This window comes from Alligator mississippiensis, chromosome 2 (genome assembly GCF_030867095.1).
Source record: "Alligator mississippiensis isolate rAllMis1 chromosome 2, rAllMis1, whole genome shotgun sequence".
In the NCBI taxonomy this organism is placed as follows: domain Eukaryota; kingdom Metazoa; phylum Chordata; order Crocodylia; family Alligatoridae; genus Alligator; species Alligator mississippiensis.
Window position 1 is genome coordinate 26,616,190 of NC_081825.1, and position 20,331 is coordinate 26,636,520.

General features: G+C 43.5%; 1 protein-coding gene across 5 annotated transcripts in view; it reads left to right on the forward strand.

Moving 5' to 3' along the window:
• The window catches only part of PPP2R2C (protein phosphatase 2 regulatory subunit Bgamma), a 325,034-nt gene that overhangs the window by 235,331 nt on the left and 69,372 nt on the right, over positions 1 to 20,331 (forward strand). For all 5 annotated transcript variants that reach the window (XM_059721560.1, XM_059721561.1, XM_019479487.2 and 2 more), the window contains 2 exons: positions 2,053 to 2,165; positions 3,701 to 3,878. In XM_059721560.1, the coding sequence (XP_059577543.1) occupies positions 2,053 to 2,165; positions 3,701 to 3,878 (291 nt within the window). The remainder of the gene's footprint in view (positions 1 to 2,052; positions 2,166 to 3,700; positions 3,879 to 20,331) is intronic.

The window sequence follows — 20,331 nt, forward strand, 5'->3', positions numbered from 1 at the left end:
TTGATAGAGATCAAATACACCTATATGAAAAATGCATCAAATGCTTATTCTTAAAATATTCATTGGGATTAAGGATGAACTGTATTTGTGTAATAATATAGTTGAATAGGAGTCTGCATTGAATTCTGTACTTTATAATAAATCTACTAAACTACAGGACAGCAAAACTTATTTGCCAAAAGGAAATCGAGTTTTTTCGTGCAATTGGTATAGCTGCAACACTGAGTTGATAGCAGAGTACAGATGCTGAAGTATAGCTATACCTACATACATTTTTTTATCTCTATCTATAGCTGTACCAATTTAGATGATAAATTAGTTGATTTTTAGATTTTTTTGTTGTTTAACAATTGATAAAAGATCTAAAACTTGTACAAAAGCTACATCCAAATAAAATGGCAGTTTATCTTTGCTTGTGGGAGTTGGGTTTATTGATATTAAAACTTAAGAACGTTGGTAGCAAACCAACTTCAGAAATGAAAACAAGTGACCACATTTCATCAGACTATTCTTTTCAAGGACTTTGTGTAACAAAAACTGTGGCCTACAAGAGTTGGAAGTGTCTTTAAAAACTAGCCTGAATTAAGGTAGTGTAACAGATCCAGTTACCATTAGATCACATAGGGCATGTCTACACATTGCCGTACAGCGATGTTGTTATTGCACCACGTTTTAGTACTGTTTTTGGAAGTACTAAAGCATGGCGCAGTAACTACCCGTACTGCACTGTGCATGTCGGAAAGTTATTTTTAGCAGCTACTTTGCCATAGCGGCATGTTATAACAGGGGAGCACACTACTACGGCAGAGAAGCTGCTGGTCATGTGTAGACACCCGTGGACTCTATGTTGCTGTAGTGCATTACTATGGTGATGTAGCATCATGTGTAGACACACCCATAGAGAGCAAACTCAGATTGTTGTCCTGATCCCTCAGCTTTAAACAAAGTCCAGGTCTCTACATCTTGACCTGAGGGAAAATTCTTGAGCTCACTAAAGTAGGAAGGTCCAGAGCCACTCTGGAAGCTGACAACTAGAAGCAATGGCTTGCCATTCAGTTTTACTCATACCGTGCAAGTGTCTGATAAAAGGATTCTGACCCCCAGATGATGGGTGTATTTTTTTTTCTGCCTGCTCTTCTCCCTCATTCGCATCCCAGTTAGTGACACTCCTTTAGAGCCTCTTTCTCTGTTAACTCTCTCTGCTATCTCTTTTCTGTTTCTTTTTCAGTGAGAGGAAATAGTCTCAGTCTTTGCCTAGTCTTGATTAACATTGCCAGCTTATGATTTTTAGAATAAAAAATCTTTGCCTCTGGCAGCAGGTCAGGTATCAGCTGTCCATCCCGTATTCCCAATGTTCCCCATTGTGTCACTTTTGGATACCCAAGCAAACTGGCATAAATTGCATCGTTATTTCCTTCTCATAAACAAGAGCCTTAGGTTCCCAAGTCCGTGCCTCGTGCAGGAAGAGTTCCTAGTCCCCTTGACCTTAAAATGGCTGATTGGTTCATGAGAGCAGCATCTGCTCAACACATTTTTGATAACTCCAGGAACTAGCTAACTCATGTCAAGGTTTGAGGAGCCAGTTGGAAAAGTGGGTTCGAGCTGCAAAATCTCATTTAGCTGAATGAGATTATTGCAGTATGGAACTGAACTGATCAGAAATGTGGCACCTTCTCAGGAATGTTTATTCTATTAAAGGCAAGTAGAGAGATCAGAGTTCATAGATTCATAGATGTTAGGGGCTGGTAGGGACCTCCCAAGATCATCAGGTCCAACCCACCTGCGCTTGGGCAGGAAAGACAACTGGGGCCAGGTAACCCCAGCAAGGTGAGCATCCAAACGTTTTTTGAAGATATCCAGAGCAGGTGATTGTGGGGGAGCCTATTCCAGACCCTGGACACTCGAGTTGTAAAGAAGTTTTTTGTTATGTCTAATCTAAAGTGGTCTTCTAGCAATTTATGACCATTAGTTCTAGTCTTCCCCTGGGGAGCCCAGAACTAATGATCCTTTTGCTATTTAACAGCTCCAATTTCTTACTTTCCTTTTTTAAAGACAAAACTATCAAATTATGGAAAATTACTGAACGAGATAAGAGACCAGAAGGATATAACTTAAAAGATGAAGAAGGGAAACTTAAAGATCTTTCTACAGTAACATCACTACAGGTAAGCTGTTGTTTTTATGAGAGTTCTTTCCCCAAACTCCAGTTGCTTGATATTCTTGCTCTCATTTAGCAAAGGATTTAAGCATGTGCATAACTTTAAGCTTATGATTAATTCCATTTCCTGGATTGGAATTGTAATTCCTAGAATCTGGTCTTGAATCTCTCAGACTTTTTTCAAGAAGCAAATGATTTATAGTGTAATAATCTACATGAAAAAACTGTTTAAAAATAGCATCATTTTAGTTTAGGTAGTAACATATTTTTTAAAAGTTTGAATTACCATATTTTCACATCAGGGTTCTTCATTTTTCTGTCTGACATTATATATTAAGTTCCTGTTTAACAAAGTTCCTGTCTTATTCAGAGCAATTGAAGGGACAAATTCAGACAAAATGAGCCAAATTCAGGCATGTGTTCATTTCATTATAAAGAAAGAAATGACCCATCCCATTGTGAGTGTGGCATGTGGAATAGCTAAAACTGATGGTAAGGACATGCGCTGCTGGGAGCAGACAGCTGGGGATGAGCTAGTACAGCTGAAGTCTTCATTTGGTAAACCAATAGGCAATTGCCTGTGAAATTTAACTACCACAACACTGCTGAGAGAATGGCTGAACTGAGCTGTTGAATATGTGCAATGCTGATGTAGTACCCCAAGTTATTTCTTGGAGTTTAAAAGTTGAAGCCACATTTAACTTTTTTTTACGGAAGAACCCAGCCGCAGTAAAGAGCTGAAGGGCAGAGGTGTCTAATGTAAAGCGTGCAAGCAGTCCAGAGAACACTCTTCATTTGCTAGAGAGTTATCCTTCCTCATGCTTGTTGTCCTTTTGTCTTGTGATTATTCAACTTTTGAATACCCAGTGGCCAAGCTTCAATAGGAGAGGTGAAGTGGGGCTCCCCCAGGGACTATTTTATTATAGGTTGGTAGGTAAGGCACAGTGTGGGATGTGAAGGAGTCCTCACAAGCTGTGGAGGGTCTAACCACTGGGTTATTAGGCAAAAGATGATCATCATTCAAAAGAGAATGTGAACTGCTTGTATACCGTCAATTAGCCATCCTAGTTCTGGAAGGTGTCTTCCCTCCAGGCAGTCCAGATATCCTTCACATTTCAGGATCTAATGAGGAACCCTGAGTCAGATGGCTGAGCTTGAAGGAGGAGTGGGAATTCAGACACACCCCTGTACTTCACTTTTCCTATTAACTTGTTCTTGGTACCTCTATGAGCATCTATGCACTCTGAATCGACTTTGGAAGGCCCCTAGATGTCCCCCTTCACTATGTAGTGATAGGTGCTAATCTGTTGATATGGATCACACTCCTCAGGGAAATCTTAGGTATAGTGATGCTGCAATAGGAATGTCTACAAGGTCCGTCTGGATCTGGCCCTTTGTCATTTGAATTTTTTTGATAAGGCATTTGAAGAAACCCAATAAATCATGTAAAATGTAATTATGTTGTATTCTCTGCTCTGCATCACAGCTCTCATCATATGGACAGAAATTACTTATTATTTGCCCATTTTCATTTTTTTGCAGGTGCCTGTGTTGAAACCTATGGATTTAATGGTAGAAGTCACTCCCAGGAGGATCTTTGCTAATGGTCACACCTATCACGTCAACTCAATTTCTGTCAACAGCGACTGTGAGACATACATGTCAGCTGATGATCTCAGGATTAACCTCTGGCACTTAGCAATCACAGACAGGAGCTTCAGTATCCTTTATTATGATTGCTTGCTCCACTGATATTCAGGCTAATAGTGCTTTCAAAAATGTATTTAAAAATAGAACACATGCTTTAACATTTGTTTTTTGATCTTAAAAATACACCTCACGTTCGTCAGAGTTAGCAGATAAAGTCATCATGCTCTGGAGCACCACTCTGCAGGGGATCTAGGTGATGTAACTGGTTGCCAGGGAATTGTAAAGGATAAATATCAACCTCCAAATTGGTTAATGAATAATTATCAGGAAACTGATGAACTTTGAATCATTGCTAAGCGCCTAATTAGAGTATACCTCATTACCCCTATCTCCTGTAGGGGAGATTGCTTCTTGGTAGAGGAATAAACTTTTTCAGAATTGATCATCCTTACCCCTGTTCATTCCCACCTGATGTCTGAAACACAAGCAATATGCTACCAGACCCAGCTGCTTCGCATAACATTTTTGGCTTGTTGGTCGTATAATATGGGATGTTCATTCTAACCATCTAGGAAGGCACCACCTGCATTGCACCAGAGTGGGGAATGGCAGTTGGTTTGGAGGAGAAAAACGTGGCACTCAGAAGAGTATTTCTTTATTTTATGCAATGTAAAGAGACCAGTAGGAGAGAGAAAAGCCACTTTGAGGCCAGATCTGAATACTGGTTTTGTCTCCCCCATTCCAGTTTTCTTGTGCTGATTGTTTTACGTGTACTAAAGGGAGGTTTTGCCTAATAGGCTGTTGGAATTTGAAGTGAAGGGAAGGATGTTCTGAAAGAGGGTTTCTGTGAGAAGGCATCAAAATGAAGGGATGTTTCTGGTGATTTCCCTCCTGTAGTTAAATTCCTTCCTCCTTCGTCTCCTCCCTCTCAGTACCGCTGAGTCATTTGTAGCACTGGAGCCAAAGTCAGTGAAAAGATTCTCATGAAAGCCAGTGGTTGTTAGATTAGATCCTTAAAAAGCAAAACCTTTGTTGCCTTTAGCTGGTAGTGCTAAAAGACATCCATACAGAATATACCTCCAGGCTCTTATTTCTCTCACACTATTCAGATTAGGGTGTTGGCTTGTGTCCTGTAAAGCCAACCTACTCAGAATGTTTTTCAGGAACAAATTAGAAGATTTCCTGCATAGCTCATTTACATCTGAATTTGATTTCCAAGTCATTGTTACTTCCCTTCTGGATCATGGTTCTGAGAGAGCAGGTGTTTGTTTAAATGGGAGTATTAAACATCACTTTGCCAGCTCTCTTCTATGCAAGCATATGTGCCTCTGCAATATGGGGTTTATGATAAGCATAAGGTGAAAAGTAGCTGGGGGTCTCTTGTTAAAATATCGGCAGCACATCCCTGAATCAAAGGCAGTTCATTGTTACAAATCCAGGATAAAAGAATGAGGAAGCCATGAGTTTCACTCTTTCTAAATACACATCCTGGTTCATAAATAGCATTAGGGCCATGATACAAGGTGAGAAAAGCCAGGGCATGGAATCTAGTAGACTTATCTAACTTCTGCCAGTTTCTGTCACAACTTCCCCCTTAATTGAACATTATGTTTCAGTTAGATTTGTTTGTAGAGCCTTTTGTTTTGTTCATTGGTCACGAGGTTAATTTAATCGCTCAGGAGACTAAAAGATAGATCTCACTGCCTAGAGCCTGGCCTAAGAGTTGACAAATTCTGTACATGCTTCCACACACAGCTCTGCCTCTGCACATCAGTCTTTGCTATGCCTATTTTAAGCAAAGAGGCTCTGAGACCTGCATTATAAGTAACTGTTCCCTGTGAGTCTATAGGCATATTTATGGTCACTTTCATAAAAAGAATTATAATTAGGGACAAACTGTCCAAATCTGGGAGTCTAAAATAAAGCATCTAAATCTATATATAAGTACCTACATAGAAGGTTCTGCTCCTTGGAATTAGGTGCTGTGTACTAGGGGTGCAAGAAGTTTCAGTTGTCGATTTGGTTCAGAGAAGATTCAGCCCGATTCGGAGGTCGAATCACCAAATCCAAATCGAATCAGGACCCCCCCCCCCCCCCCTCCAAATTGATTCAGAGCCTCCAAATTGATTCGGAAAAAGATTTGGAGATTTGGAAGGCAGCCTTTCAGGGGAACAGAAACTGCTAAGAGGGAGGGGGAGCAGGGGGGGAAGACTGACATCTGTAGCTGGCCAATGACTGTGATCTTTCCCTGAGTCCCCTTCCAGTCACAGTGCTCTAGGGGAGGGACATAGAAACAGCATATAAGCCGCTGTCTGCCACCTTTCTGTCCCTTTTGTGAGCTGTTTCTGCCTGAGCAACAGCATCTGAAATGTACTGGACTGTCTTGGCTTCCTAATCAGTCTCCTGCTAGTTTCTGTTCTTGGAAAGGATTGGCTACAGCTTACTAACTAGAATCCCTTTACTTATCCCTACCCAATCCATTTCTTTCAACTTATTCTTCCCCCAAAACCTCTTATTTGTTCTTGGGGGTTCCCCGCACTCCCCCCACACACACTTTTAAAGAAGAAAGCTGTGTTTTCCTTGGCAGTGTGATCCATCACTGTGCAGGAAAGCACATATATTACACACACTCACACACATACACAGAGAAGAAGTAAAGATATTAATATTATTAATTACACACACATACAGTAAACACAACAGAGAAGAAGGAGTCAGACATATACATACAGTAACCAGAGAAGAAGAAGAAATATTATTAGTTTCATACACATACAGTAAACTAAACACAACAGAGAAGTTGTCAGACACATACATACAGTATTCAGAGAAGAAGAAGAAGAGGTATTATTAGTTAGTTACACACGCACACACACAGAAGAAGAGATATTACAGCGGCACACACACAACCACATTTTCCAGCATAAGAAAGATTAATATGAAGCATGCTGGAAAGGCAGGTGTCAGGTCTTCTGGTAGGAGAGGGGCTTGAGGGAGTAGGGAGATAGCTAGAGCTTCAAGTCTCCCCCCTCCCCCAAACATAGACATGTCCTCTTTTCTGACAGTCATGAGTCTTCTGCCAGTAGGAGCAAGGAGGTGGGAGCAGTACCTGTCCCTGCACCACCTCCTCGAACTCCAGAAATAGCCACCAACAGAAGAATGACAGTCTCCTCCACCCCAGTTTCATCTCCCAGCATGAGCCTCCTAGTGCCAGAGAAGGAGATGGATCTGGAACCAGTAGACCTGAATGCCCTAGCAAAAGAAACTCTGGGGACCAAGGGGGAATCTGAGTTTGTGCTCCACACCCCTCAGAGTTCCCAGAGAGCCAGGTCTCCTTCTCCGGAAAGCACCTCGGAGGAGGTTGAGGTTGTGGAGGCAAGTGGCTCAGCTGAGTCAGCTCCTCCTGTTGTTGTGCCTCAGCCTGCTGAGGAGGGGGATAAGGCAGGATACCCACCCTCAACCCCGAAGGAGGGGTCAGTCTAGTGTGGGATCATTTTGAGGTGGCAGATGACCCCAAGTATGCTATCTGCCAGCACTGCCAAAGGCAGATCAGCCGGGGCAAGGAGGTGAAACACTTCACCACCATGGCGATGCTGCTGCATCTCAGAAGGCAGCACCCCTTTGCCCTTGTTCCTCCTCAGCCTGGCACCAGTGGGAGTGTGCCCAAAGGGAAGTCCTCCTCTTGCTTCAAAGCCTCCATCCTCATGAAGCAGAGGCAGGCCATCCTGGAGCGGTGGGGGAAAGCCGCACGCAAAAGGGAGTGCGTTGCAAGAGTGAGTGAGGTCACCCAGAGCATTGGGGAAATGCTTTCTCTGCATGGCCAGCCCTTCTCCTTAGTTGAGTGGCCAGGATTCAGATGGCTCATGGCACTCATGGCCCCATGTTACCAAGTGCCTGCACACACCACCTTTAGCAGGAGGGTGGTGCCCTCCCTGTATGAGACATGCAGGGAGTACTTAAGGGAGGAGCTACTCAAGGCAGGGCTGCAGGTAGCCTTTCAGTTCATCTCCAACATCTGGAGCAGCTGGGGTAGAGATCACTCCTACCCCTCCCTCACAGGGCACTGGTGTGATCAGTCAGGCCATCGGTGGGCTCTCTTTCAAGCCAAGGTGATGGATGAGTACCACACAGCAAGGAAGATCATGGTGCCCGTGAACTGCATGGTGCAGGGGTGGCTCACTGGGCAGGGTAAGCTCACCTGCGGTTTCATGGTCACTGACAATGGGGCCAATATGGTCAAGGCAGTCTGTGATGCCAACTTTGTTGGCATCTGCTGTGTGGCACACAAGTTCCACCTCATAGTCAGGTTTACCTTAGAGAGGGACAGGGCTGCCGGTTATGGTGCCATCACTAACACCCAGCTCATTTCCAAATGCAGGAGGGTGGTAGGCTACTTCCACCACAGCATCAAGGGGGGCAAGATACTGCGGGAGAAACAGGCAGAGCTGAGCATCGCACAGCACACAATCATGCAAGATGTGGAGACTTGGTGGAACTCCATGTACCTGATGCTGGAAAGGCTGGTGGAGCAACAGCCCTTGCTTGGGGAGTTTGGGATCAGTGGCCCCCTTAACAAAATGGACTGGGATACCATCTCCCAGATCTTGGTGGTCTTCAAACCATTCCTTGAGACCCTCAGCACTGGTGATGCCCTCCTTAGTCAGGTGATCCCCATAGTGAGGGAACTTGAGAAGCAAATGGAGACATTCCAGGGGATCAATGTATGTTCCTGGCTGGGGCAAGCCGCTGTCACCAGATGTGCAGGCACTGGCGAGGCGGCTGAAGGAGGGCATGAGAAAATGGCTGGATCTGTTGTGGTCCAGTATGGTCCACATGCTGGCAGGCATGTGTGACCTGAAGGTGAAGGGGATGTGCACCAGCAGCACCAAAACCGTCAATCACTGGACGCAAATGCTGGCGAACAGATTCAGGGAGGCAGAAGGGCAGAGGCGAGGGGACATGGAAGAGGGGGATCCACTTTCCCGTGCCAGCATTCCCAGCACCAGCATCAGCCAGGCTTCTCCACACCAGCCACTGCCAATGTGGACCAAGGGCATGGCTTTAATGTTTGGGTCCAGACACACCAGACCCCAGCTTCGGGCAGGCAGCACTGAGCCTTCGGTGGCTACCTATCTCGCTGAGGATGTGGAGCTGCTGCCTTGTGACCCCTTGGCTTATTGGGCAGCCCGCAGCCAGATGTGACAGGATGTGGCCACGGTTGCCCAGGAACACCTGTCCTGTCCACTGATCAGTGTTCCGAGTGAGAGGGTGTTCAGCATTGCTGGGGATGTTGTGACACCCCACCACACTTCCTTGGATCCTGGGTTGGTGGAGAAGCTGGTGTTCCTCAAGGTGAACTTCCCCCTGCTGCCATTCCCCAAGCTCCACCTGCACATGGAGTGAGTGCCACCATCCTCACTCCATCCACACCTATTTCCTTTTTATTTTTTTTAAACCCTTTAATACCATGCTCTCAGAGCTGGAGGTGGCACTCACTGCATCACCAGCCAGTAGGGGAAGAACATGTCCCTGCTGAACTCCCATGCCAGGATGAACTTGGAGGTATGGTTTGGGGCTATGGGGAAGGAGGAGGCCCCAGGTCCTGGGCATGACCGCTAAAACTGCACCCTGCCAGGGTCAGGAAGCCTGAAGGGACTGCCAGTGGTGCAGCAGCTCCAGGAAATGCCAGGACCGAGGATCTCCCTGGTGAAAAAAGGCAGGTAGGAGATGCCATAACCTCCAGCCACCACACGCATGCACAGTCCTGGCTGGGGAAAGCCCAGGTCCCCAAGATCAAGGCTTGCTGGTTGCAGTGGAGATGTGAGGCTCCAGGTGAGCTCAGCTTAGCTGCCTGAGATGCCATCTACAAGGCATGGGCTTTCAGGTTTAAAATGCTTTGTCAGGCTGAGGAAGCATTTAGTTGGTGTGTGTGTGCTATTCCCAGATGGATGGAATAGTAAAGAAGCCAGAGGCTGGCATGCAATGCAGGCAAGAAAGCCAATCAGTGAACATGGAAATGGAGGATTCAGGGGGTGAGAGACAGGCTGGGGTAGTGGGGAAGGGGGATGTAGCAGGTAAAAGTGGAGAGGTACCCGGGGAGTCAGATGTCAGGCAGGTTGTAGTGTGTCATAATTCCAATATCTATAGTGAGTCCATGAGTTTCTGTGTCTAGGAGGTTGATAAAGTGAAGTTCATAGGCCCATCTGTGAAAAGTGAAGTTCATAGGCCCATTGTAAATTCCCTTTGAGGATCAGGACTGAGAGACTGGAGACAGAGTGTTGGGTTTTTTTTGTGAGAAATATGCCTCCACAGGCAGTTGGGTACTGTCTTTGATAGATTCTGGTGCACAGTTTGTGGGGGTACTGGAGGTACTTGGCTGGTTTTGGATGTCTTGTCATGGCATGGTCTGGATCCATTCAGTGTGTTTTGGGCTGTAGGAAGTTGGCTTCTGATGATGAGGTTAGCAAGCTTCAGTGCTTGTTTGAATTTACAGGCCACTTTTCACAGATGGGCCTATGAACTTCACTTCTTCAGCTTCCTAGATACAGAAACTCATGGACTCAATATAGACATTGGATTTATGACACACTACAACCTGCCTGACATCTGACTCCCTAGGTACCTCTCCACTTTTACCTGCTACATGCCCCTCTCTCAACCCTTGACTCCTCCATTTCCATTTTCACTGACTGGCTTTCTTGCCTGCATTGCATGCCAGCCTCTGACTTCTTTACTATTCCATCCATCCATCCACCCATCCATCCATCCATCCATCCATCCATCCAGGAAGAGCACACATACCAGCTAGATGCTTCCTCAGCCTGACAAAGGGTTTTTAAACCCGAAAGCTTGCAAAGAAGAATTTCTCCAACTATTCCATTGGTTTAATACAAGATATCAGATTGACCCTAAGGACCTTGTCTGGCCTATGTCCTTAGACCACCATGGCTACAACCTACACCCCTTAACACACACAGGTGACATGAGTTTTGCTTTCAGCAGTTTGAGGTGCAGTTTCACAGAAACCCCTGCATCGCTCTGTCTGACACCTGGCAGGCCTCCCTCATCCCACATGAGGGGTGGTGTACGCCCTGGGAGGATAGGGTGGCCATTTAATGCCCCACTCTCAGAGCTGGAGGTAGCAGTTTAGTTTCTCACCAGCCAGCAGGGGAAGAACATTTCCCTGCTGAGTTCACTTGCCAGGAAGAACTTGGAGGTATAAGGGCTGGGGCTATATGGGGAGGAGGAGGCCCTATATCATCCTGAGCATGACATAAAACTGCACCCTGCCAAGGTAAGGAGGCCTGGGTGGGTGTGGTGGCAGCCCCAGGAAATGCCAGGACCACAAACCTCCCTGGTGAAAAGCAGGTAGGAGCAGGAGGCACCTAATAACCTCCAGCCACCGCACAGTCCTGGCTGGGGAAAGCACAGACCTGTAAGATCTTTGAGAGGCCTGAGGCTTACTGGTTGCAGTAGAGTTGTAAGAGTGAGAACAGGGGCTACCCTCCCTGCAGTTTTCACTCCGCTGTGCCTTAACACACACACAAAGTCACCCACACGTCACAAGTTTTGCTTGTCAGCACCTTGAGGTGCAGTTTCCCAGAAACCCCTGCACCTATCTCCTTGAAACTTGGCAGGCTTTGTGACCACAGAAGGGGCTATCATTCCTGTTGTTTTCATTCAAATATGCCCCCAAATTATAAAGTTATAGGTATTTTAGTGATTCCCCAATATAATCTATGGCCAAATCTCCGAATCTCTCCGAATCAGCACCGAACCTTCCAATGCCAATTCAGCCAAATCAATTCAGGACAGTGATTCAAACCTCCAAATTGAATCACTGTCGTCCAAATCAGCTGGATCCAAATCAAATACTTCCCTATTCACACTGGCCTACTACGTACATGGATAGCAGGGCTGTGAGACGCTTCAGTCCCTGATTCAATTTGGCAGAGATTTTGGTCCAATTTAGTAGCTGAATCTCCGAATCCGGACAGTGATCTGAATCAACAAATCGAATCACTGTCCCCAATTCAGGCCAAATCTGAATCCAAATTGAATAGGGCCCATTTCACACACCACTAATGGATAGGTTCAGCCTCTCTATAGCTTAGCTGTTCCCTTCCTCTTTGTCCAAGCAGTTGCACAGAACCTGGTCTGATCCTGTTCATGTCCCTCTGTATTTACTCATTCCTCTACTAACTCATTCTTTGGATAACTTTTGGCAACAGGAGCTTGGCAAAAGACGCTACTATGCAGCCTGCAGCATCCCATTCTTCTTTCAAAACCCTCGTGAATCACCTCTGAATCACCTTTAATGTGCAGTTCTGCTAGGGGAACATACACAAACTGCCAGAGTGGAAGGGTGCCATATAGAGGCATCTACCAGTGCCATTTTCCCTACCTCCACCCACAACATGCCCACGTGCATGCACATGTGTGTCTTCATGCACTTTCTGGGAAGGGGTACTGCATTACCAGTAATTGTCAAGCCAAAGCTCTGGATCTATGGAAAAGCTCTAATCCAGATCAGAGCAAACTTGAGCATGTTATTTTTGTTGGTTAAAGAGGATGGAAACAGGAACAAGTATGCTCTCCTGGTCCCAGATAAGGGGCAGAGGGAGCTGGAGGAGAGCACTAGTTACCTGGATCAGGGAAAAAAGTGGGAGATTTTCACAGGATAGGAAACTGTTCTTTTCAACCCCTCTTTACATTGACCTAGATTTATTCCATAAATGCTAATTGTATATTTTCTTCCAGCTTCTTCTGAAGTATCTGGCCACTTCTGTTGATGGGACACTGGGTTAGGAAACATGATTCAGGGTAACAATAACTGGCATGATTCAAGATAACAATTCCTGTATTCAGAATGTTTGCTATGTATATGCAAACATATTTATGAAAGATAACAACTTTATTATAAGTAATCCTTTTTGTTATGCCAAAGGTGTTTTAAAAGATACAGAATCATAAAAGAACCACCTTAATCAGCTTTAAAGACCCAAATATTTATTATATTTCAGGATGACCAGATTCATTATTTTAAGGTGGTTTTCCATGGTGAAACTTTGCATACTAAATATCAGCTCAAGCTGAATTCTTATCTCCAAAATATGTGTAAATCCCTGAAAATGAAAAGCTTACTGTGGACATAGTGATAAAATCAAAACTTAAATGATCTGAACATGCTTCTGTGTAATAATACTTGACATTTCTGTAGACCTTTTATCTTCAAATACATTACACACAACATGCAGCTAATCCTCACAGCAGACTTAGAAGTAGGTACATGAGAATGTTTTTATGTAACTGAGGCAGAAAGTTTAAGTAAACTGCTTAATATGACCTTACCTCAGATTCAAACAACATTATATTACATTTGCCTTACTATACAAACTCTTTTTTGCAGTCATCAGAAAAGCCTGGATCCTCAAGATGCATTATAAAAATTCTGGCAAATGTGTATGAAATAGGAAAGCTGAAAAGGAGACTGGGTTCTTAGGGCCACAGCCACTGCTGTGTTTACACTTAGGACAGTTAGAAAGCATAAGTGTATGAGATTTAAAAATACCATTCAGGAGTTTATGGTGCTGCTATTATGCATTTATTTAGGCTTCAGCTGCTGCTAGGAGAGCTGCATTTCATGCACTCACAACTTCACTCAGTGGAATGTTTGCTGATCATATATGATGTTCTTAGAGTTTTGTTGAACCATTGATTTAACCAGTTCCTGGAGAAAACACGCAATTTCCATGGGTATTCTGAGACTTCTAAGGAAGAAAAACCAAGAGTACATGTCTAAATAATAGTTGGGATACAAAAAAGTACCTGTGTCCTTTTTGTTACATCAAAGCTGTTTGGAAAGATATAAAATCATAAAAGAAATATCTTGATCAACTTTTTAAAAACTCAGTATCTAGGAGTCAGGATGACATGGAGACAAGTTTGCACGAGTACACATCAGAGCAGGTAATGAGAGAATTCAGGTGGTAGTTCTCTGAGGCATAGCCTAAACCAGCTCTGACCATTGGGAAGGCTATCAGGCTGTACTCCATATGTCCACATGACACTGAATTGTGTCCTCCAGTTGGATAGTGTTGGGTGTTCATTAGGGGGAGTAGGTTGGGTTCGGACCCGTGTAGGGTTTGTTATGAAGAGGTTTTAGGTAGGACTTGCCTGGTAATATTAGAGCCAATACTCCAAAGCAAACATGGGATTAACAAGAGGGTAATACAGCTGGAAGAGATGGTAGAGGATGGTTATATCTGTATCAATCTATATTCAAATATATTTTTGTCCATAGTTGCCCAAAAAAGAATATACATGGTCCTCTATCATAGTGAAATTACAAAGTCTGGCTCACTGAGACTGAAGGAACCAATAAGCAAGTACCAAGATACTGTAGTCCCATTCTGTTTTACTTCCCATTCCACAGAAATCACTGTTTACTAGGGGTGTGTGATTCAGAGGAGATGCGGCCTGATTTGGCGGCCAAATCTCCAAATTCAAATTGAATCAGGAGACCCATTAATCTCTCTGGCTCGAAACAGAAGCCTCCAAATTGATTCGGAGAGATTCAATGATTCGGCTATAGACACAGCTTTATATGTTTTTTCTATGTTCCTCAAAATACCAGGCGCGGCTTGTGAATGCTGAGATAGAGGGGCAGATGGAGTGTCCCACAGGAGCACAGGGGGGTCCCCTGTGTGCTCGGCGGCGGACCTGGAAGTGGACCAGAAGTACTTCTGGTCTACTTTTGGGTCCACCGCCATGTGTGCAGGGGACCCCCCTGCCTCCCAGCTCAGCAACTGGTGCCTCCTGGGTCTGGAGGGCACCCAGAGTCCCCTGCAGCTAATTGCTGAGCTGGAAGGGTGCAGGGCGGGGGGGTTCCCTGCACATTTTTCGGTGGACCAGAAATACTTCCAGTCCACTTCTGTGTCTGCTGCTGCCCCCTGCACTCCTGTGGGACACTCCATCTGCCCCACCGTCTCAGCATTCACGAGCCGCACCTGGTACCTTGAGGTACCTAGAAAAAACATATAAAGCTGTGTCTATGGTCAAATCACTGATTCTGTGAATCAGAATTGAATCTGCAGATTCAGATTTGACTGAATCGAATCAGGACAGTGATCTGAATCAGTGAATTAAATCACTGTCCTCCAAATCAGGCTGAATCTGAATCGAATACTGCCTGCTTTACACACCTCTACTGTTTACATACAACTTCTTGGTATTTTTACAATACAAGTGTCTTAGCGGAATATAGCTGTGTCTGCTGTAGGCGGGATTGGCTGTTGGTAGTGTTAGGACACAACATTAACCTAACCCACACTTGTCCATAACTTGCCTATAGTAACAGTAAAAGCATGAAGTATGCATGATGCAGTTCAGAGTGGGCACATTAAAAGAAAATTCTGGCAGTCAAACTCTCTGTAAGTGAGTACCGTTAGACTCCATGCCTTCTACTCTGAACTGTGAAGGTCTGGGTTCTTACAATCCCAAAAACACTGTGTTGTTTCCTAACCCCTTGCTACATAGAAGGTACCCGAATACAATGCAATTATATTTTAGATCTGAAACCTGATTGCATAATATATGTGTCAAAGCAATACACAGGCAATATTTTACATAAAAGTGGCAGTTCTTAGCAAGTAATCTGGCAGTGCTACCTATTTGGCTTAGTGTTTGTCCTCTGAGGCAGCTCTGCTACATACAATGAACTATGTTCTGTTTGCTGAAGAGACTAGATGTGAGCGTGACACAAAAACAGCCTGTGTAGCAGTAGAGTTTCTGGACATAGACTTAATTGTTTTATGGATTCCAGAGAAAAACAACCCAGGAAAAATATTGGATATTTTTAAAGAACATTTTAAAATAGTTTTGCCTTGTAGGGAAAATAAAATTAAATGGTTTGCAGCTATAATTTTTGCAGCATTAGAAGTCATCAGAAATGATGCATTTTTCTGAAAGTATAAAGATAAAGCAGACCTTAAGCTTAATTTCTTTCTGGCTTTTATACATTAAATCAGTTTGCAAATTTTGGCTTGGATATGTTTTAGGTAAGTAAATTATTTAGTGGGTTTTTTATTAGTGTTAACTTCATCTTTCTGTGAAGCAGGAAAGGAAGTTTTGCATCAGGGATACTACATTCTTTAAACCATCCTCTCCATTAGAAAACAGTTTTGCTCAGTGCCTGGGATGGAAAAGAAGTTCAGGTAGTAAATTATTTCTTATAGGATGTTTTCTTTCTTTCCTCTAAGGTTTAATGTGTTTGGTTGCATTACAGAGGGAGAGATGCTGTATCCTTAATTACAGATGATACTCTGCACTGAGAAAACTGAGGCAGAGGTTGCTGTATTTGTTCGTGTTCTGTCTGAAATGGCTTAGCAGTATTGCCTGTAGCTTAAGCCCTTAGATAAGTCATCTTGGATGTTGCGAATGAGAAAACAGAATTGCTGGAAGCATACTGATAAGGCTTACTTCACGTTGACAGCAATCTTTGGACTATCTAATCATACTAAATATTCTTTATGAGTATGTATTTGGATTGTCACACCACTATGCAGATCATAGCACTTGAACTCCCTTCATTTCCTGGTAGCAGGCTATTTCACTCTAGAGGCTGCCATGGTATTGCTATGGTAACAACATCACCCTTTCCAGTATGTACTCATTTCGAGACTCATCTTGACAAAAATACTCATTTCTCAGTCAGATCAATATAGTCTAGGGTTATCCTATTTTAACAAAAAAATCCTTCTTTTAATATCCCAAAAGTGTGAAATTAATTAGCAAATCATTATAGGTCCTTTTTATAATCTAATGTATTCCAGCATTTGAAGCATATCATGGATGGTCACATTGTTAAATTCTGTGTTGTGGGGAGAATTCATGTACTTTGGAAGCAAATAAAAGAAATAGCAATACCAAAATAAAACTACATACAAATGTAGGAACTACCTTGTTGGAGGTATGACTGCACTTAAGTAACACAGTTTGTATGTCCTACTCTGTAACTGAGCTCCAGGGCTCAGAAATTATGATACATTAGGACTGTCTACCCATGCAATTAATGCAAAGCAATAAACTCTGGAACATATTGCACCAGAGTTTATTGCTCCTGTGTGCACCATTTGAACATGCGCCCAGGACCACAACATGCTGAGCCCGGTTGGAGCAGCCCTGGCTGGCAGGGGGCCCCGGGGGTCAAACTGCCAGCCCAGGGCTGCTCCTCCCCCTCCACCCCCAATTCCCTCAGCTCAACATGCTTTGGAGGGGCTGGCTGGAGCATGAGTGTGCTGTAGTGCAGGGCAAGTGCAGAGTAAGCTGGCAGGCAGCCCCCATACTGAAGCACCCTTGTGCCCAGCCAGCCAGGGCAGCATCTACACGTGCACTGTGACAGAGTAAAAAAACTCTACAGCAGGATAGCACAAATACTAGCCTGCTGCAGAGTTAATCAGTTTACTCCAGCCTAGTAGGGACACGTGTAGACATGTGTTGTTTACTGCAGATTTAATTCATCTATTCTGCAGTAAATGTCTCATGTAGACATACCCAGCATGTATCTGCTTCCTTCAGTGTGGTGCATTTGGATGCAAAGCCGAGCACAAATTCATTGCATTCTTTTGATATTGTGGCATTGTATGCTGACAAATTTATGTCCTTGAAGTAAGGTAAGTTTGTTTCAATAAAAGTCTGCAAACATGATGACTGCACATACTCTACTTGTAATTCATTTTCTATTCCCTTGAAAAAAATGCACTTACTTTAATGGAGCCCCCATTTTCTTCAGATGTGCACTTTTAGTTTGGGAAGTTTACATATATCATGTCCCTTCTCTCAGGGAGTGCATATAATCCATTTTTAGTGTTGCTTCTTCCACCTAGGAAAGCTCTGCTACTTTCTCTAATACATTTAAAAGCATATTTTGTGCTAGGACTTTCTGCCAAAAAGAGCTGCTGCCTGCTGAATCTGTGTGGTCATTTGTTAAGTCTAAATGGGTTTACATAAAGAAAAATATTAATTCCTCACACTTGCGCTTTCACCCTTGTATATTGGAATGCCTCTCCCTCTCTTATATGTACTTTCTCTCCTTGGTCCCATCTACATGTTACACTTAAGGTGCGATTAACCAGTTAATCATGCCTTAAGAGGTCACCTGGCCATATATTCAATCAAGTAATGGCATGATAAATGACTCCCAGCCACAAGGGGGACCCTACGCACTCCCCAGGCTGGGAGACTGCAGCTCATGTGATCTCCCAACCACTGGGGATGGGAGGGAAGGGGAGGGTTGAAAAAATTATGCCATTGAAAGTCTGTTGATGTTGTAATGTGTTGGGATGGTATTTTGCTCTATATCTTTTTGTGGACTAGTAAGGGCTAAGTTGTCAGGATTTGTATTTTTATTGTATACTGCACAAGTAACTCAGAGTGATGTTTTTCATGCGACTTTTGCAAGATTTGAGATGGTAGTTCCAAAGCTCAACATGTGTTTGACAATGACTGCAGACAAGTTATGCTACCTAAACAGTTTTGTCTTACTGAGGAATTTTCTTATTACCTTGTTGTCTCCTGCACCGAATAACCTGGGGTCCATATGTTTCTAATGTCTTACACATGTGAAGAACTGTTATGCTAAATGATTGGAAATTCACATTCAGCATTATATTACTATTTTAAAGATCTTGGCAACCATCGATCCTCTGGATCATGGTGTACGTGCAAAAGGTCTATGTGACCATTACCCCAAGGCCTTCGGTGCTTATGCCTAGGCAAGAATATGGAGGAATGGAGGCTGTCTTACACCTACCACCCCCACTTTAGCTCATTGAAACAAGAGTCCACAATCCAGACCAAGTCCAGATGTTCAGTGCCTCAATGGTTGTAGTTTCTGCCAGAGAGCAACATATTAGAGCTGCTGCTGACTGCCTAACACCTCAGTGAGGGCACGTTTCTGTCAGAGTGATGTCCCTTAGCCTTTCTCCAATTAATGAGTACCCACAAGGCAGTGGGGGCTAGGATTTTGAGGTGCCCTATACTTGCCTTACTCTTGAGGTTTCAACATGGTATTATTTTATAAGAGCTAACCTGCCATGAGTAACCCCACCACATCGCTACCAAGTCCTCCAGTCAGATGCAGTTAATGGCCATAATTGTTTCAATAGAACCAGATTCAGCACTATATGCTACATAGTGCACTATATGCCTTATATACCTACTAGATTCAGTACTATATATTCAGGCTACATGTTTTTGTTTTTAAAATTATTTTGAAGTTAGCTGTAACTTTGCTGCTGTTTAGTCATGCAGTAATTAGGGGACCCAGGTATATTGAGATAATGTTAATATTTGGTTTCCTTGAAGTCTAATTAACTATATATCATGTTAGCAGCATTACTTCAGGTATCATGCAGTACTACTATGGCCAACTTTTAGCTCTGCCAACTAGGAACATGTAGAGGAATGACTATAATGCAACAGATGATTGGTTTTATCCAAGATAGTATTCTGCCTGTGGCAGTAATCTATATCTTTGAGATAAGTAAAGGTTCTATTATACAGTGTATAGCTACTTGCACAATGCTGTATGTGGGACATTAAAAGAATTCTTTCCTAAATCCACCTGACTTTGGGATAAGCCCTACTATATGAGGACCCTGGGAATTTTTTTACATGGTGCAAAACAGCTTGCTGGAAAACTTCTTGGAGGGCTCATATTCTATTTAACATCCAGAGCAAAGTCCAATTAGCTCATCATTCATCTTTAATCTCTATGTTCCTTTTCTGATGTCCCTAAATTCTAAAGGATTCTCTTTTGTTCTGGGAAAATTTATCAACTTTTTACTACTCTTTGTCATATAATTTCCTGGCTTTTTATCCCTCCCTCCCTCCCTCTCAGATTAGTCATCAGGGGCCTTTATACACATGCTTCAGGAGTTGGGGGGTAGGGTATGGAGTGCTTTAATTAGAGTGGCTCTAAGAGCCACTCCAATTAAAGTGCCTGGAGCATCTCGTGTATAAGCATCCCTGCACTGAAAAAGGACAGTGGGAGCCATGTTTCAGCATGGGGATGCTAATACATGGGACACTGAAGTCCAATAATTACCATGTTCAAGCAGACTCAATTAATCAAGTCTGCTCTGATGCACTGTAATTATAGCACATCAGAGAAGCCTCACTGTGAGTGTATAGGCACCCAAGCATAAGAAGCATGGCCATGATTATAAATATGTGGTTGCCTGAAATTGGGCTCCTTCTCCCTTATTTCGAAGCATATAAATAAGTGATGTCCCATTTAAAAAGGATGAGCACCCAGCAGTTCCCATTAAAAATGGTTTATGAAAAACTTGGCCAAAGCTTATGGACTTTTTCTGTTCGTGACATGGACATGGATAAATCAAAACAGGATTGGATTAATTGATCTGGGGAACTGCAGTAGCCACTGAAACTAAGAAGAGTTTTAACATGCACTGTCTTCAATGCAAGCAAAATAAAGCTACCTATTTATGTTATTCCTTGCA